This window comes from Cydia pomonella, chromosome 5 (assembly GCF_033807575.1).
Source record: "Cydia pomonella isolate Wapato2018A chromosome 5, ilCydPomo1, whole genome shotgun sequence".
NCBI classification, from domain to species: Eukaryota; Metazoa; Arthropoda; class Insecta; order Lepidoptera; family Tortricidae; genus Cydia; species Cydia pomonella.
The window spans coordinates 10,843,600-10,860,428 of record NC_084707.1 but is presented as its reverse complement, the minus strand read 5'-3'; the positions used below and the strand labels follow the sequence as shown (position 1 = coordinate 10,860,428).

The following is a 16,829-nucleotide window of genomic DNA, read 5'->3' as shown; positions in this document are numbered from 1 at the left end:
ATTTTATGGCGAAATTTCCCTTGGATAAAGACCGGTACGTATTGTTTTAGATACTTTTGACCTTATTTTGGTGCAGCAGGCTTTAAACACATCGAAAATTTGATATTTTATATTATTTTTAGTTGTGAACTAGGGATGTACTAAAACTATCGATAATTGTATGTTTATTTGTATATCAGTGTAAGTAATTAAATAAAGTATGTGAAATTTCCTGAGAACTTACATGCAATATGACACAAAATTAATTCGTCGAAAAATTATCTATCATTTATGCATTAATGGTCATTATTTAACATATATTTTTTAATCTATTAATTAATAATATATTAATCTGAAATGTAAGTAAATTAATCTCTCTTTTTGTGATCAATAAAAAATATTATACGACATTATTACACAAATTGACTTAATCCCATAGGAAGCTCAATAAGTCATGTGTTGTGGGTACTTAGACAACGATATATACATATAAATACATAGAAAACACACATGACTCAGGAACAAATATGCATGGTCATCACATAAATTAATGCCCGTACCAGGATTTGAACCTGGGACCATCGGCTTCATAGGCAGGGTTACTGCCCAGTAGGACCATGACCGGTTCTCATGATTAACAGACATATAAATACATAAAAAGTTAGAGCATTGATAAAGGGATGTTGATAATTTGATGCCAAAAAAACATGATTTATAGATGCATATTAGCGCTAAATAATCAGTTGATCATCTCATTAGCAAACACTTGGAATATAAACTGTACATAACCAAGGCTGTATGTTTTCAGATGCAGGCAGTGGGTTAAATTTGTTGGGAACGAAGACCTGATACATCTTCCCATAGAAAAGTTACATTTATTGAAACATGTATCTGCAGATCATTTTGAAAAAGTGCTTTTAATAAAAAAAATTAAGAAAAAAATAGTGAAGGATTTTATAATTACATTCTGAGTGTAACGAGGTATTCCAAAATAGAATCCTAGCGTAGTGAGGGATTCAAAAGTGTTAACGCCTATGGGTGGTATTCCACCTATGCAATTTCTTTGTCCAATGTGTATTGCGTCTCACATTTTGATTAATGACAGAGTGAGACGCAATGACATTGGACCAAGAAATTGGATAGGTGGAATACCACCTTAAGGTGGAAATATTTTTGCTACCACGTGATAAATTTACATACTGCTTTTCACATCACCTATGAGGAAATTATTATGGTACAAATAACTAAATAAATACATTTAATTAATGGTAATAAAATAAAATAATTTAACCTAAGAAGTATGCAAAAAGAGGAAAAAAAGTGATCCCGCCTAGTAGGGAAAAAAGTGCTACTTTGATCCTTCCTAGTGGTGAAGAACAACAAGGTGTTGTAAAAAAAAATCGAGTCCACATTAGGCTCGACCACGTATTAGTCCACTCATAGAACTATTATCCACTATATAACATACAACTTAAATGTGGACTCGATCCTAACTTGATTTCAAGTACAAAATTTGTAGACAAGAGTCTATATTTCAACCCTCCCCATTTTATCGATATCGATAAGAACCGCAAGCGTGTAGCGTACTACACTATTTAAATTGCTTATGTTGGTACTATGGTTCTTTGACAGTTCTTTGTCGTACATTTTGGTAATGATTTGCGAAATAAAGGGATTCCACTCGCTAGTATGGAAGTCCCGTCTCTTAAAACGTAGTGATTATATGCTCTTTGGTGACACCCATCCATTCCGCTATGTTTTGCGATACAACTTTTGGAGCTAGTACCTTATTGTTGTCAAATGTATAATTCAGTCAAAAGCCCTATACTATTCTTGTAACACTACAAGTATAAACAATAATAAAATTAAGTGATCGTTTATAAAGTATATGTTTAGACAGAGGCGTAAATAACACATCTAAAATGTCTACACCGCTAATTGATAGATTTAAACAACTTGATGCTTACGCAAAAACATTAGAAGACTTCAGAGTCAAAACTGCAACAGGAGCCGCAAGTAATTGTACAAACAATTTGTTGTTTTTTATAACTTATACCTTCTAGTAAGTGACGTGGTTTTTCTTTGTAGTTACTGTTACCGGCGCTCTTGTAATGATTCTTCTCTTTCTGTACGAGTTGCACACGTATATGTCGCCCAATGTGTCAGAAGAGCTGTTCGTGGATACTTCAAGAGGCCATAAGTTGAGAATTAACTTAGATATTGTTGTTCCCTCCATTTCATGCAGCTGTAAGTATACATTGTAAATATTATTTTTAAATAACATTGATGCATTTTTCTTATTCTTGCAACCTACTCATATTAGAATTAGTGGCTATATGCGCTGTAGCCCTCATGAGCAGACCTAGGAATCCGTGGGGCAAAATTGTTTGACAAATAGGGAATTCCTGTATCGATAAACTTGACTATCGATTCTAGTTCTATATACTAATGATCACTCAAGGGTTTGCTTGTAAAAATATGTTTTTATTAACAGTAAAAAAAAATAAGGACATTCACGAAGAAAAAAATTGGGATAAGTAAGATTATAAAATTGTCTTTTTTTTACTCTTAATAAAAACATATTTTTATAAGCAAACCCTTGAGTGATCACTAGTATATAGAACTAGCATGGATAGTTGAGTTTATCGATACAGGAACTCCCTACTTGTCAAACAAAATTTTGCCCCACGGATTCCTATGCCTGCTCATGAGCATAGCTTAAAACTTAAAAAACATACGGCACTGCCATTAAAAAAAACCCAAAAACAGGATCAAAAAAAAATTCTATTGATCCCACAAGAATCAAGTTGAGAATTTGAGCCTCTAGAGGAGAACATCTGGACATAGAAAAGTAGTTTTGCCCCAGGGTGAAAAGGTGATCTTGGTCAACAAGCTGAAAGGGAGACCTTTTACTAATGCTTGGTCAATAAATCTCTCTAAAGTTGTCTCTAAGACTTACTCTTTGTTACAACCCTTATAGTTTCCCATACAGAAGGGACACAGTTTGTGTCTCTGCCACTATGTAACCTGTCCAGTACTGCTGTCTTAGGTCTTAATGTTTGAAATTTGGGAAAGCCAGATTTGGCCAGGTTAATGATTAAGTAAGCAAAGCAAATATTATTTGTTACTCTGATGTATACCTATGAAGGCAATATGCCTGAATACAGAATGTCATTAAAATGAGAAACTTATGTTAGCAATTATATTTGATTGCTATCAACACTTGAGATGCATCTTATTGAAGCTCTAAAACTCCAAAGAGAACTTTCTTATTTAACATTGTTATACACATATTTCAGATTTAGTTCTGGATGCAATGGATTCTTCTGGAGAGCAACACCTGCAGATGGATCACAACATACACAAGAGGAGACTGGATTTAAATGGAACACCCATGGAAGAGCCACAGAAAGAAGAATTCATATCTTCCACAAGTGCTGTAAGTGTTTTAGAAAGTCTTGTGTAATCATTTTGAAAATTGGCTTTATACTGAATAACAGGAATAGAAGAATTGATGTGAAATGAATAAGTTAAGGCTTTTATGTTATCCATTTAATTAGTTTTAGGCAGGAAAAAAATTCCCACTAGTTACCACTGGTAACAACTTGGTGGTAACTAGTTCCCTTTCTTTTTTGCAATAGTGGCTTATAGACAATCCATGTAAATTTACCTTTTGCTAAAAAGCCTGTACATAAATATATAATTAATTTTAGGATTACCTGAAACTCTAGTAACCCAAACCAAGGTAAGTACCTAGAACTACACTCAGCTACAATGAAAAGGGTCATATTTGGGTCATTTTGATTCCTATCGAGTATAACTGTTCTTCAACAGGTTCCTGTTTCTTTTTATTTTCAGGTAAAGAAAAATGCCTCGGAAGTGGCCATAGTCACTTGTGGAAGTTGCTATGGAGCTGCATTAAGGGAAAATCAGTAAGTAACTATTTACCTTGGGTCAAAACATACAATAACCAAAATATATGAGGTCAAAACACTTTTATCCCTAGATAGTTCATGAAATTGATGCCAATAATATTTTAAGAGGAAAGTACGTGACCACTTCACCATACAAACATAGTCCCCATGTTCATATCTGGAAAACAATAGTTTTACACAATTGTGACATTATCTATGAAAAGGGACCCTATTGTCGATGGTGCTTACGCCGCACTGCGTAGCGCGGCGTTGATTATAATATGGGAGCAACGTTTATAATGGCGTAAGCGCCACCGACATTAAGGTCCCTTTTCATAGCTAATGTCACAATTTTATGTATATTAATTACAGCTATGCCCCTTTGTTTGACTTTTTTCGATTACTGAATTATTTTAAGAGTTAGGTTAGCTTCAAAAAATATATTCACAATTTTTTTCACTCTCATCTTTAGTAAAATTAAAAAATCAAACCACTAAAGATTATCAGTTTGAAGTACATACCTATCTTTTTTTGCCATGGATTGTATATCCATATTTTATAAGGTATTCTTGACATTATCGTAAATTAACTGAGCTTTATTGGCAAGTATTTTCTTGCAAGTATGTATGTATTTGTATGAGCTCCAGACTAATTTAGTGTGAGAGTTAGAATGGCGGGTGTACAGTCAGCGTCAAATACTTCGTAGCAGTCAAAGTAGCCAAATAGTTCGGTACGCCATATATTTAGTATGGTGTACCGAACTATTTGGCCACTTTGACTGCTACGAAGTATTTGACGCTGACTGTACCTAAATAAAATTAAATGAAAACCACACCATATTTTTGTACCTAATTTGTACTATTTAGTACCTCCTTTAAAAAAATTGTACCTCACGGTACTTACAGTTATCACCAAAAAACAGTACACCCGCCATCCTGACAGTCAGAATGGCGGGTGTACTTTATTACGGGTATTAGGTACTTAAATAGTACAAATTAAGTACAAAAATATGGTATGCTTTTCATTTATTTTTATTTAGGTACACCCGCCATTCTGATTCTCACAATTTAGTGCATTATACTTGACGACCTGTCTGGCCTAGTGGGTAGTGACCCTGCCTATGAAGCCGATGAATTAAATCCTGGTAAGGGCATTTATTCGTGTGATGAGCATGGATATTTGTTCCTGAGTCATGGGTGTTTTTTAAGTATTTATATATTACATATATCGTTGTTTAAGAACCCTCAACACAAGCCTTATTGAGCTTACGGTGGGACTTAGTCAATTTGTGTAGTAATGTCCTATAATATTTATTTATTTACTTATTACAAAAATACAAAGCTTTATTCTGCTTTGACATTTGTTGGCAGTTCATTTAAAAAAAACCATTTGCAGATGCTGCAACACCTGTGATGATGTTAAAGAAGCATATAAGTTAAGAAGATGGGCTTTGCCAGATTTATCCACTATTGAGCAATGTAAAGATGATGAATCTGTTGAAAAAACCAATATGGCTCTCAAAGAAGGGTGTCAGATTTATGGCTACTTGGAAGTAAACAGGGTATGTTCTCAATCTTAGCACTGTATAATAAGAGTAAAATGCAGCAGCGTAAAAAATATAATTTGCAAATTTGATTAAAAACCCACTTTTGCAAATATGATTATAATGTTTCCATCTGTCTTGGCACCAAACAATAGTAGCCTATTCTCATAGTTAGTGTCTTTTGATTTGGCATATCATTCAGCAGAACATGTTTTTTCCTACTCCTCTACTGTTATCTGTCATTTATGCATTCATTAACACGAATATAAGAACATACATAAAAGATTTCAAGAAAAGTCTATATTGTCTATTCCTCATAATAGCTCTTGTGCTTTTATAAGCTATAATGTTACTGCGATTAATGGCTACCAACCTAACAAAACCAAAACGAATACAGTTTTAAACTAAGTGCATTGATGCCAACTTACAAAATATTCATTTGGTTGCATAGTAAAAATAATTACTTCATAAGTCAGAAACACGCATGTGACACCCGTAATATAGCAACACCCATAGACTACGAAGATCGCTTAGCGTTGCTTGTTAGTCTCCGTAGGCTACGGTGGCCAAAATTGAGAAAAAACTGTCCAAAAAATTAATTTAGGAAGTAGCAAGTACCAGGGCCTCATGAGTTACGAGGAGGTGTCGCTGACCGGCCGGCCGCGGCCCGGGGCGGGCCGGGCGCGTAAAAAGGTGTATGCTCGCGCGTCTTGGCTATATACTTTTGCTGTAATTTGTTTACCTAAATTAAGATTTATTTTTGTTGACTCGTAGGAAAAATATTGTATGCAACGTTGTATAAGTAGGTCAAAAAATTCTCGTGGCGTATTCCTTTACAATGTTCGCCTACGCCTTCGGCTCCGGCTCACATTGTAACTCACGCCACTCGCCTTTTTTGACCCTTCTTATACAACTGTTGCATAAAATACTATTATAAACGATTGCAACACCATCTGCGTTAAGCTTAGCGTGTTTATCTTCGTTGTGCGGTTATCACATTGATACGTATCCGCACGCCGCACCAGTATGTGATTAAGGCCGGGGTCGTTTTCACCCGCCGCCCGCGGCGTCTGAATGGTATGTTCGAGAATGCTCGGGAGTGGTTGTTTTCGCCGCTGTCGGCCGCGGGCGGCGGGTGAAAACAACCCCGGCCTAAGATATTGCTATGTAACAAAATGCATGCCCACAACCGTCTATATGCTTTATGTTATGAATGTCTGAAATACCTTCCGAATTTTATATTTTATTTTTTTCTTTTTTAGGTTGGTGGAAGTTTTCACATAGCTCCAGGAAAAAGTTTCACAATCAATCATGTCCATGTCCATGATGTACAACCATATTCTTCTTCAGTGTTCAATACAACCCACATCATTCAACATCTGTCTTTTGGAACAGATATAAAAAGTGCTAATACTGCCCCATTAGATGGTGTGATAGGTTTAGCAAAGGAAGGTAAGGATATGAATTATAATCACTATTGATAGAGATCAAACACAGTAAAAAAAATGATTTTAACCTAGTAGGCTACAGCTATTTCTAGCCATCACTGTGTCTGTTCAAAGTTCAAACATGTCATATGAATATGGTGCATTTATATTAGGAAAACTAAATTATTTTTATCTTAGAATACCTACTGTTCCTAGTGACTCTGACTGTAAGTACATAGTTTACTGTAGGCGCCAAGTGTATATTGATAAACCCGTCGGAAAAGATACATAAGTAAGATGCGTAAAATGTAAGACAATTTCTTGGTTCAAAGGGTGTAGCAGGATAGCCTAGGAAAAATTGCTCCCAGCGATTTTGGGCCGAAACTGTAATCAAACGATGCCTTTTGGGGAGGTTATACTCTGCACAAAGTTTCATCCCTCTGTTACCCCCTGGGGGTGAAAAACACCCGATTGACCCCAAAACTGTTTTAATTATTTTTTCCTAAACTATGAAAGTGACGAATTTCAAATTTTGTACAAATATTAACAAGACTAAAAGCTATGTGCTAAAAAAGGTGGGGATAAAGAAGTATGAACCAAACTCATTTGTATTTATAAAAACATTTTTAGGGTTCCGTAGTCAACTAGGAACCCTTATAGTTTTGCCATGTCCGTCTGTCTGTCTGTCCGAGGCTTTGCTCCGTGGTCATTAGTACTAGAAAGCTGAAATTCGGCATGCATATATAAATCAATAAAGCCGACAAAGTCGTACAATAAAATCTAAAAATTTAAACTTTTTTAGGGTACCTCCCCTATACGTAAAGTGGTGGTGATTTTTTTTTGCTTCAATCCTACAGTGTGGGGTATCGTTGGAAAGGTATTTCAAAACTAATAGGGGTCTTCAACAAACATTTTTTGATAAAGTGAATATATTCGGAGATAATCGCTCCGAAAAAATAAGTGTCCCCCCCCCCCCCCTCTAACTTTTGAACCATAGGTCCAAAAAATATGAAAAAAATCGTGGAAGTAGAGCTTAAGAAAGACATTAAATGAAAACTATAGCGGACATGACCAGTTTAGCTGTTTTTGAGTTATCGCAAAAAGTTTCCTCTTCATAGTAAAAAGACTTACTTTAATTAGGTACATGTTTATGCAAATTTGCCTATTTGTTTAACTCGCGTGAAAGGTACCGTTTCATCCCTTGGTTAACAATTTACTATACTTTAAGCTCCAGTTTAGCTTATTGTGACGGAAGAGTAACTACGGAACCCTACACTGAGCGTGGCCCGACATGCTCTTGGCCGGTTTTTTTAAATTATTTTGGTTTCGGGACCGAGACGTTGCGTATTAAGCATGATACGAGTATAATGATTAGTGGCTACGAAACCGAAATACTCCCTTCGGTCGTGTTTTAATTTATCGCCACTCGTTTCGAATTTCCTATTTTTCGCACTTGTATCGTAATGTACTATTTTATGCAAATTTTGTCTTTTTTTGTTTTATAAATTCTCGGTCTCGGCCGGGAATCCCATTGAATCTCGGTCTCTGTTTCGGCCGAGACAAAAAAAGCGTTCTCGATCTGACCTTACAGTCAGTTTCTTTAATCAGTGTATCAAATAGTTTGTGCAACTGGCTATTCTGTTTCATTTTATAAATAATTGATGTATATTTGACAACTGTAACATATATAATACAAAATCTACGCTGCACTCGCTCGATCATATCAATATCTTTATTGAAGTATGGTTTCCATATCTGAAAACCATATTCCAGAATTGGTCTTATGTAGGTCTTATATATTTTTATCATCGTTTCGATGGTGAGAATACGAAAGGCTCTTCTAATTATGTAGAGTATAGTGTTGGCCTTTTTTTACCATTTTTGAAATATGGGTAAATACGGGTTCCCACTTGAGATCGTTGGATATAATGACTCCCAGGTCTTGTTGGGTCGTGGCTCCTGCTAACTGTACATTGTTTAAAGTACTAGTAGTACAACTTAGGGTTTTTCTTGTGCATGTGGAGGACTGTGCATTTTGATTCGTTGAGGTTTATAAGCCAGTCTAGGCACCAGTCCCTAATTCGGTTCAGGTCTGACTGTAGTTTGCTGTGGTCTATCATAGGGTTTACAAACAGCTTGGAGTCATCTGCAAAGGAGCTGAAGTTGAATTCAATGGTGGTTTGTAAGTCGGTAACATATATGCTGAACATGGTGGTTGAGATCACTGACCCCTGTGGGACGTCGGTCCAAACATCAAATTCGTCAGAAACACTGTCAGCGATTCACATTATTTTCTGTCATTTAGAAACTATTCTATCCATTGTAGAAGCTTTCCTCTTATGCCAAAGCGCTCGAGTTAGGCCGGGAGTCTACGATAGGGTACTCTGTCAAAAGCTAAAAAAAAAAAATAGTCCAGGTATATCACATCGATTAGTTCTGCGTTATCCAGATGGCTAGACCAGACCCTGACACATGCTAGTAGGTTAGTGACGGTGGATCTTCTTTTCATAAAACAATGTTGTTGGTCGACAATTATGTGATTCCTATCTAGGAATAGCTTTATTTCGTCGTTTATAATAGCTTCCATTAACTTAATGAAATTTCCTCACGCGGCAAATGGCCAATGTAGACGTGCCTTGGCCGAGGCAGCATGCTCTGCCGAGGGTAACACGCGTGCTGCCTCGGCCGAGGCAAGTTTACATGAGCCGTTTGCCGCCCGAGAGAATTTCCTCGCGACGCTGTTTGACTTGTTTCAGTATCATTATTGATTCTTCATACACCTATGGGTTAAAATAGTAGAATACAATTTGATTGTAACTATTACCTTCGACATTGCAGTAAGGTGTTATAGCTAGTGTTGGCCGAATGTTAATAGCCGGGTCCACACAGAGCGAGCATACGCGCGAGGCAACTTCCTCACGCACAAAACGGCCAGCGATGCTGTTTGACTTGTTTCAGTACGTTCCAGTGTACGGCGTGCGTTTTCCTTGCCAAAGCGCGCCGCCTCGCCGCTGTACACTAGAACATACTGAAACAAGTCAAACAGCATCGCCGATGCACGTCTACACTGGCCGGTTTGTGCGTGAGGAAATTTCCTCACACGTACATGCTCGCTCGCTCACTCTGTGTGGACCCGCCTCATTAGAATTAACCATTACAAATTTAACCGTAAACTGTAACTGTCTGTTATGGTTTACAATTCAATTTGTAATGGTCAATTCTTATTTACATTCAGCCAACACTGGTTATAGCCAATGTAAAGTATTAATTCTGGCAGGAACCTTTCATTTCATTCCACTTTCTTTAAAGGAAGCATAACTAACATTCTATAGTATTAAACATTAATAAATTGCTTATATTGGTATTCATTTGATTTCAACATAACATTTTGCATCAATATATGGTACTTAGTATAATATAAGATCAGAAGATTCTGCCAGAAACGTTTTGTACATATTTAAGTTTAATAATAGACAATGATTATAATTCACTCTAAAAATCCAAGAGTTCAAATCAATAAAAAAATGAGGCTTATTCTAGTTATGTATTAAAACGAATGTAACAATAATTATGTAACTACAAAATACACTAAGATATTCTCCGAATCAACAGCGAATTCCAGTTCCAATAGCCATAAATGTACCAAATGTTCCACCTCCTTGCAGCATTACTTTTCCCACTGAGTGCACTAATTCTCGCCCTCTTGCACCATACCTACAAAAGTAAAATAATCATAATGAATACTTACAGAAAATACCATTTTCAAATGCAGACTATCCTACAAAAAATAAACTTTATTTTATGTTCAGAAATCGATTGTTATTGCCAATTTTTAAAGATAAAACGGAGAATTGTGTAAATACAAAGTTCTAACCTTAACGCCGTAAATCCACCAAATAGTCCACCGCTAGCCATACCAACGCAAAATCCGATCATGAAACCCATTTTCATTTTGTCGAAACAAGAAGGCCCTTGGTGCCCATACATGCCCCCGGGTACAGCAGGCATCGTTAATGAGGTTTATACGTCTGAATATCAAATCTCAGTTTTATTAAGAAATAAACTAATCTCGTATTCCTGAAATGAGTTTCAGATTCATTTGACAGGTCAAGTGACAGACACAGACAGCAAAGAGCATATAACCACTACGTTTTAAGAGACGGGACTCCCATACTAGCGAGTGGAACCAGTTTGTTTCGCAAATCATTACCAAAATGTACGACAAAGAACTGTCAAAGAACTATAGTACCAACATAAGCGATTTAAATAGTGTAGTACGCTACACGCTTGCGTTTCTTATTGATATCGATAAAATGGGGAGGGTTGAAACACAGACTCCTGTCTACAAATTTTGTACTTGAAAACAGGTTAGGATCGATTCCACATTTAAGTTGTATGTTAAATAGTGGATAGTTCTATGAGTGGACTAATACGTGGTCGGGCTTAATGTGGACTCGATTTTTTTTTTACAACACCTTGTTGGTAAGGGGCTCTTTCTTCACCACTAAGAAGGATCAAAGTAGCACTTTGCAAGGTCATAGAAAATTTCACATCTTTTATTTAATTATTTACACTGATATACAAATAAACATACAGTTATCGATAGTTTTAGTACATCCCTAGTTGACAACTAAATAGAATATAAAATATCAAATTTATAATGAATAAGGCCAAACCAATCTAAAGCAATACTAACCGGTCTTCATCCAAGGGTAATTTCGCCAAAAAATCCCTTTTTTCGTGATTTTCTCTAGTGGCTGGCTTCGCTTTGATTTCACACTTAGTAAACCGTTTTCTCGGTGGCATTGTAACAGACTCGCTCTTTACTCTGATCACGGTTCACTATTGCGATTTTTTCGCTAAATAAAAAAGAAATTGCACGAAATACCCGAACAAAACTTTGAAGTCTTCTTAACAAACAAAACAATTAAGCTGACAGTTGATGTAAACTTGACAGAATAATTAGCACTGACGTTTTCTTTTTCTTCGTTGGCAAAGATTTGCGAAACAAACTCCATACAAAACTTTTTTTGTTCCTAGTTGCGTCAGCCTGACAGTCTGAGTCTGACAGCGAATTTTTGTTACTTGCCACGTTTGTGTTGCTAAATAAAAAAAATAGTTACGTTAATAGAGTTAGAGCGTGAGTTAGGTTAGGACTAGCGCGTACGAGCAACTTTTGTCTCCGCAACAATTTTATCTCTCATATGAAGTCTATGGGTTAATATGAAAGTGCGCGCATATAGCGACACGACAACCGGCAGACTTTTTTGTCCGACACAACTGTCGCCTTCTCTATTGGCTTCAATGCAAGTGCGCGCGCGGTGTAAAAAAAGTTACCGGTCGGCCAATTACCAATCAACCGCCGCACCACCACGTCTTTATTGGATTTCCTCTCAATTTCATAAAAATTGTATAAAATTTTCCTAGTGTCAGTCCATTACTCCATAATAGATGCACCCAATATAGCTTTTTATGCTGTCGCCTTCGGATTTTAAAGACAACAAAGAAAAAGTTGCGTCGCTTTGGCTCTCGTGTGCGCATCATTCAAATGTTGGTGAGAAGACAAAAGTTGCTCGTGCGTGCTAGCCCTTAAGGGCCAATCCAGACGGGAATAATTTTTCGCCAATTTGATTAAATTGTCTCAAACGCAAACCTCAATTTGGCTCGCTGATTATGACCGATACTATGGGCGTCGTCCCCCTATAGAACAACATTTCTAACCAAATGTATGCCCCTTCCCCTCCCCTTAGCCATAGGCCATATGAACCGCCGGCACGATTTATCACGTCATGCTCTCCAGCAAACCCACATTGCGTTTGGCATTTTTTTTATATGATTATTTAGTACACAATTGGTACTGAATTTGTACTTACCTGAAAAAAAACTGTACCTCTATATTATATGAGTACAAGCCAATAAGTTGGGGTTGGTGTAGAGCATCTCTCCTGCCACGCCTACTGGATTCTAACATAGGCTCCAACGTCTCTATCAAATAAAAAGCTGAAATATTTTGTACTCATGATTTTATTCAAAAATAAGTAAATTTACTCTAGTTCAATACCTCGTAGTTGCCAGGAAACTTGCAAATAAAACCACCTGTCTGCATTGGTTATATCGTAGTATCAAGGCCTAAAATAAGCATAGGTAAAAGTAATACGAAAAGAATGCTCATGAAAGTTACAAAATCGTAGTAACAGTATAAATTCCGAACTCGTCAATATCGCAAAGAAAAATTACTTCAATGGGATCCCATCTGGAGTTTATTTATGCGAACTGCCAAGGAGTGGAATGCCCTGCCCGAGTCTGTGTTTCCGCATGAGTACAATCTGGGTCTCTTCAAGGCTAGGGTAAATAGGTATCTCATAGGTAAGCGTGCTCCACCGTAGACCGCATCATCACTTACCATCAGGTGAGATCGTGGTTAAACGCTTGCCTATCGTCATAAAAAAAATAAAAAACCCACCTTCATTTGGGTTGTATTCGCAATGTATTAGAGGTAAAAAAAAATCGGTACCAATTGTGTACTAAATCCTCGTATAAAAAAAATGCCAAAACGCAATGTGGTGTTGTTGGAGAGCATGACGTGATTTATCATCACGACATAGCAAGCGACTAAATATGTTTATAATTAGATATTATGATTGTATTGTAGGTATATTACCGCTTTTGAATATTAGAGCGATAAAAAGGCAGATAACGATTTTGTTGGCGTTACATTCTCAGGATCTGTCCGGCTAGCATGATTTGCGATCTCGCGCGCGACTCCATTACATATAGAGATTCTAGTGCGACTTCAAGGGAGTTGACGGAATTATTGAAGTGCTCAAATTGTATAAGGGTTTTTTAAAATACCACTATAAAATTTCTTTCGAAAAGTACTTTTGCTTAGTAGACATGCTGATGAAGACCATAAAAATTATGGCTTTTTAAATAGAAATAAGAAAATGGTGTAGTAAATCGGTTTATTCCCACTAGTTACCACTGGTTTACCGCTAGTTTTTGCTGGTTTTTTTTTACCTCCACGTATAACAAACAACTGAGAAACGAAAATCGAATTGTGGAGGCAGATAACGATTTTCGTTTTTTTTTTTATATTGGCAGTAGGCCCTAAGCGCGGGATAATCGTTTTCAGTTTCACGGAATATCTGCACATCGTTATCTAATTGCCAAAAATGTACAAAGTTTGATATTTTTGGATGTGAATATTTTTTTTACATTTCAAATATTGTAAACTATGTGCTGATATTTGGTGAAACGGAAAAATACTCTTGCTCGAGCACGAAATCGGGTCTGATATCAGGCCCGAAAAGTGTGGATGTAATTGGCACTCAAGGCTTGTAGGTGATGTAAATCTGCATATATGCACGTAAACGCAGCCTTACTAGCTGCAAATATCCGTGTCTCTGTCTCATTCTGCCACATAAAGCCATTCGTCGTGTTAAGGGGTCAGAAATTGCGCAAAAGTGGGTAATGTGTTTGTCGTCGAACACGTTCTGCCGACAGAGACAGCTAGAGAGATAATGTATACTTTTCTCTGTCCCTCTCAACAGAAAATGTCCGACAAAAAGGTAGATTTAATACTTTAATAAGCCTTTTATATATATTTATTTTTGTTACAGGTGCTGTGATGTTCCAATACTACATAAAAATTGTTCCAACAGTATATGTAAAATTAGATGGTACAGTTTTGTACACAAATCAGTTTTCAGTAACCAGACACCAGAAGTCTAGCCAAGTGCATTCGGAATCTGGAATGCCGGGGGCATTTTTCACATATGAACTGTCACCATTGATGGTCAAATATACAGAAAAAGAAAGGTGATTAATACATCAGATGTTCTTACATACTTTGTTAATGGAATATGAAATCAATGTGTTTAATTTTTTCAGGTCTATTGGTCATTTTGCAACTAACATCTGTGCAATAGTAGGAGGAGTATTTACTGTGGCAGGAATATTTGATACACTGTTGTACCATTCAGTAAATGCATTTCAAAACAAAATGTTACTAGGAAAAACTGGTTAAACTATGTATTTTATAATGTTTTAAGAAATAAATTATAATCTAAAACATTGCATTTTGCATACTGTTTACAAAACTCTGCATCGGTACCTTCAACCAGTTTTATAATCGGAACATAGTTTTCTTTCTTTGGGTCATACTGAGCTCTTCCAAGTCTTTGTAAGAATAGATGACGCTGCTTGATTCTAAAGTTCCTACTTAATAGTACTTCTGGTTCTTCCAATATCCTTTGGTGAGATACTTGCATTGTGTTGTGTATGTAATTAAATCTTTCTAGAAGCGTCTTCTGATCTGAAACAAAAATAAATAATTCGAACCTTATTCAATATTAACTTTTATTTTAAAAATTAAACTTCAAGATACATATAATTAAAAATCCGAATTTATCCTGAATTAACTACTAATGGATGAGACAAGTAACCTAATAATGGTTATGTTTAATACATTAAAACCAACAATTTGGTAGAGATTTTATACTTACTGATCATATATAGCCTTGGTTTCTTCAAAAGCAACTGCTTAAGTTCATGTTGATCAAAACCCATCTCCTCTTTCAAGGCAAACATATTAGTCCTAACATTGTGAAGACTATAGGTAATTAGTTTTGGCTGCTTGGATGCCACTAATCTCACTTCCTTACCATGTAATAAAAATTTATCTTGAAAAAATCCTAATCTTCTGTCTATTCTTGTTGTCCTGTGAAAATCCATTAAACATTTTTGTTTAATATTTCGAAAAATAATCTAATAAGAAGTATAATTTTAAATGTACAGTAAATATTTTTTTCCAGTACTTACGTGAACATAAGCCAAAATGGGTTTCTTGTGATAATTTGCTGTATTTGATTCTCCGAAAAACATTTGGATTGTAAGTAATTTATCCTTACTTTAAGGTCTTCTAATGGCTCACTAAGAATAAGTGAATTCTTCGTAATAAAGCTGCCGAGCTCCTCGAAAATAACAAAATCTTTAAGAAATAAAAGGTGTTCTTTGATATTTCTTTCAAAGTCCAATTTAAGAAGCTTTTCGGCATGGTAAGGTTTTCTTTCTATTTTGCTTAGATTCACATTTAACTGAATTAATTTCTGCAATGTTTCAGAACTATTTACATATCCGGCTAGGTTAAAAGACTTTGGATAGTATGGGGTTAATTCAGACAAATCTTGTGACGCCTTTTCTAAAGCACTTGGTTCTGTTTCAGAGTCATTAGACACCTTATATCTCGTTTGTAATAAACTGCTAAAATTCTTGATTTTAACACATTTACAAGCAAATCGGTGTAACACATTTTCAACTACTCTTGAAAACATATCTATAATTACAAAAAACACTTATTGAGGATCCCTTAGATACACGAGTTGTTGATGTTGATTTTATTGATAAAACTCTGAAATCATCATGCACAGCATAGCTAGGTAGTAGACAAAGACGGCAAAGACCACTTACTACGATACGATCTACAATGAATGATGCAGTATTGCAGAGTATAATCATTCATTGGAATGAATGGAGTTTGGAGTGGACGTTTCGGACTGACAGTGACACTTTTTTTTTTACACTTAATTAACATGACAGTAGTAATAGCGTTAAGGCTGTGCTACACGACTGTCAACGTGTCAACCCAAGCTTCCGCAGTCCATTGTCACCCTGACCTTGGTCGGGGGCAATACAATTTTGGATGGAGGACGGTAACGACGTGACATATCGTCACGACACAGGGGGACCTAGAGGCTTACCGCGGACCACGTTCGACGTGTTGCCTCTCTGTCGCACTTGTAAATTCGTACGTAAGTGTGATAGGGAGGTAACTCGTCGAACGTGGTTCGCGGTAGGCCCTCTGCAGTAGTTACCATCGACGTCATTCATTACCGTAGACGATACGATAAAGTATAGCCAGAACAGGATAAGTCGGCTGCGATTTTGTAGTAGTAGTAAAACTCTTTA

At 36.3% G+C, this 16,829-nt stretch overlaps 3 protein-coding genes across 3 annotated transcripts; 1 reads left to right on the top strand and 2 right to left on the bottom strand.

The window, feature by feature from the left end:
* The first annotated feature begins 1,695 nt into the window (after positions 1-1,695).
* LOC133518284 (endoplasmic reticulum-Golgi intermediate compartment protein 3) lies at positions 1,696-14,934 on the top strand. The gene is made up of 8 exons (XM_061851952.1): positions 1,696-1,995; positions 2,068-2,226; positions 3,279-3,418; positions 3,838-3,911; positions 5,289-5,454; positions 6,699-6,888; positions 14,483-14,681; positions 14,754-14,934. Exons 1-8 carry the CDS (start codon positions 1,902-1,904, stop codon positions 14,887-14,889), a joined length of 1,158 nt encoding a protein of 385 aa, XP_061707936.1. The 5' UTR covers positions 1,696-1,901; the 3' UTR covers positions 14,890-14,934.
* On the bottom strand, positions 10,394-11,005 carry LOC133518304 (reactive oxygen species modulator 1). The gene is made up of 2 exons (XM_061851978.1): positions 10,738-11,005; positions 10,394-10,577 (listed from the first exon to the last, which is right to left on the bottom strand). The coding sequence occupies exons 1-2, from the start codon at positions 10,869-10,871 to the stop codon at positions 10,469-10,471; spliced, it is 243 nt and encodes an 80-aa protein (XP_061707962.1). The 5' UTR covers positions 10,872-11,005; the 3' UTR covers positions 10,394-10,468.
* LOC133518285 (transcription termination factor 3, mitochondrial) lies at positions 14,433-16,450 on the bottom strand. The gene is made up of 3 exons (XM_061851953.1): positions 15,684-16,450; positions 15,368-15,582; positions 14,433-15,177 (listed from the first exon to the last, which is right to left on the bottom strand). Exons 1-3 carry the CDS (start codon positions 16,193-16,195, stop codon positions 14,900-14,902), a joined length of 1,005 nt encoding a protein of 334 aa, XP_061707937.1. The 5' UTR covers positions 16,196-16,450; the 3' UTR covers positions 14,433-14,899.
* Positions 16,451-16,829: the final 379 nt, after the last annotated feature.

Bases quoted from the DNA above. Each gene is read 5' to 3' on its own strand.
- LOC133518284 (XM_061851952.1), top strand. From the start codon at position 1,902: ATGTCTACACCGCTAATTGATAGATTTAAACAACTTGATGCTTACGCA. The intron at 1,996-2,067 runs GTAATTGTACAA...TTTTCTTTGTAG, and splicing joins AACTGCAACAGGAGCCGCAA to TTACTGTTACCGGCGCTCTT. The intron at 3,419-3,837 runs GTAAGTGTTTTA...TTTTATTTTCAG, and splicing joins TCATATCTTCCACAAGTGCT to GTAAAGAAAAATGCCTCGGA.
- LOC133518304 (XM_061851978.1), bottom strand. From the start codon at position 10,871: ATGCCTGCTGTACCCGGGGGCATGTATGGGCACCAAGGGCCTTCTTGT. The intron at 10,578-10,737 runs GTTAGAACTTTG...TTACTTTTGTAG, and splicing joins GGTGGATTTACGGCGTTAAG to GTATGGTGCAAGAGGGCGAG.
- LOC133518285 (XM_061851953.1), bottom strand. From the start codon at position 16,195: ATGTTTTCAAGAGTAGTTGAAAATGTGTTACACCGATTTGCTTGTAAA. The intron at 15,583-15,683 runs GTAAGTACTGGA...GGATTTTCACAG, and splicing joins CCATTTTGGCTTATGTTCAC to GACAACAAGAATAGACAGAA. The intron at 15,178-15,367 runs GTAAGTATAAAA...TTTTTGTTTCAG, and splicing joins ACCAAGGCTATATATGATCA to ATCAGAAGACGCTTCTAGAA.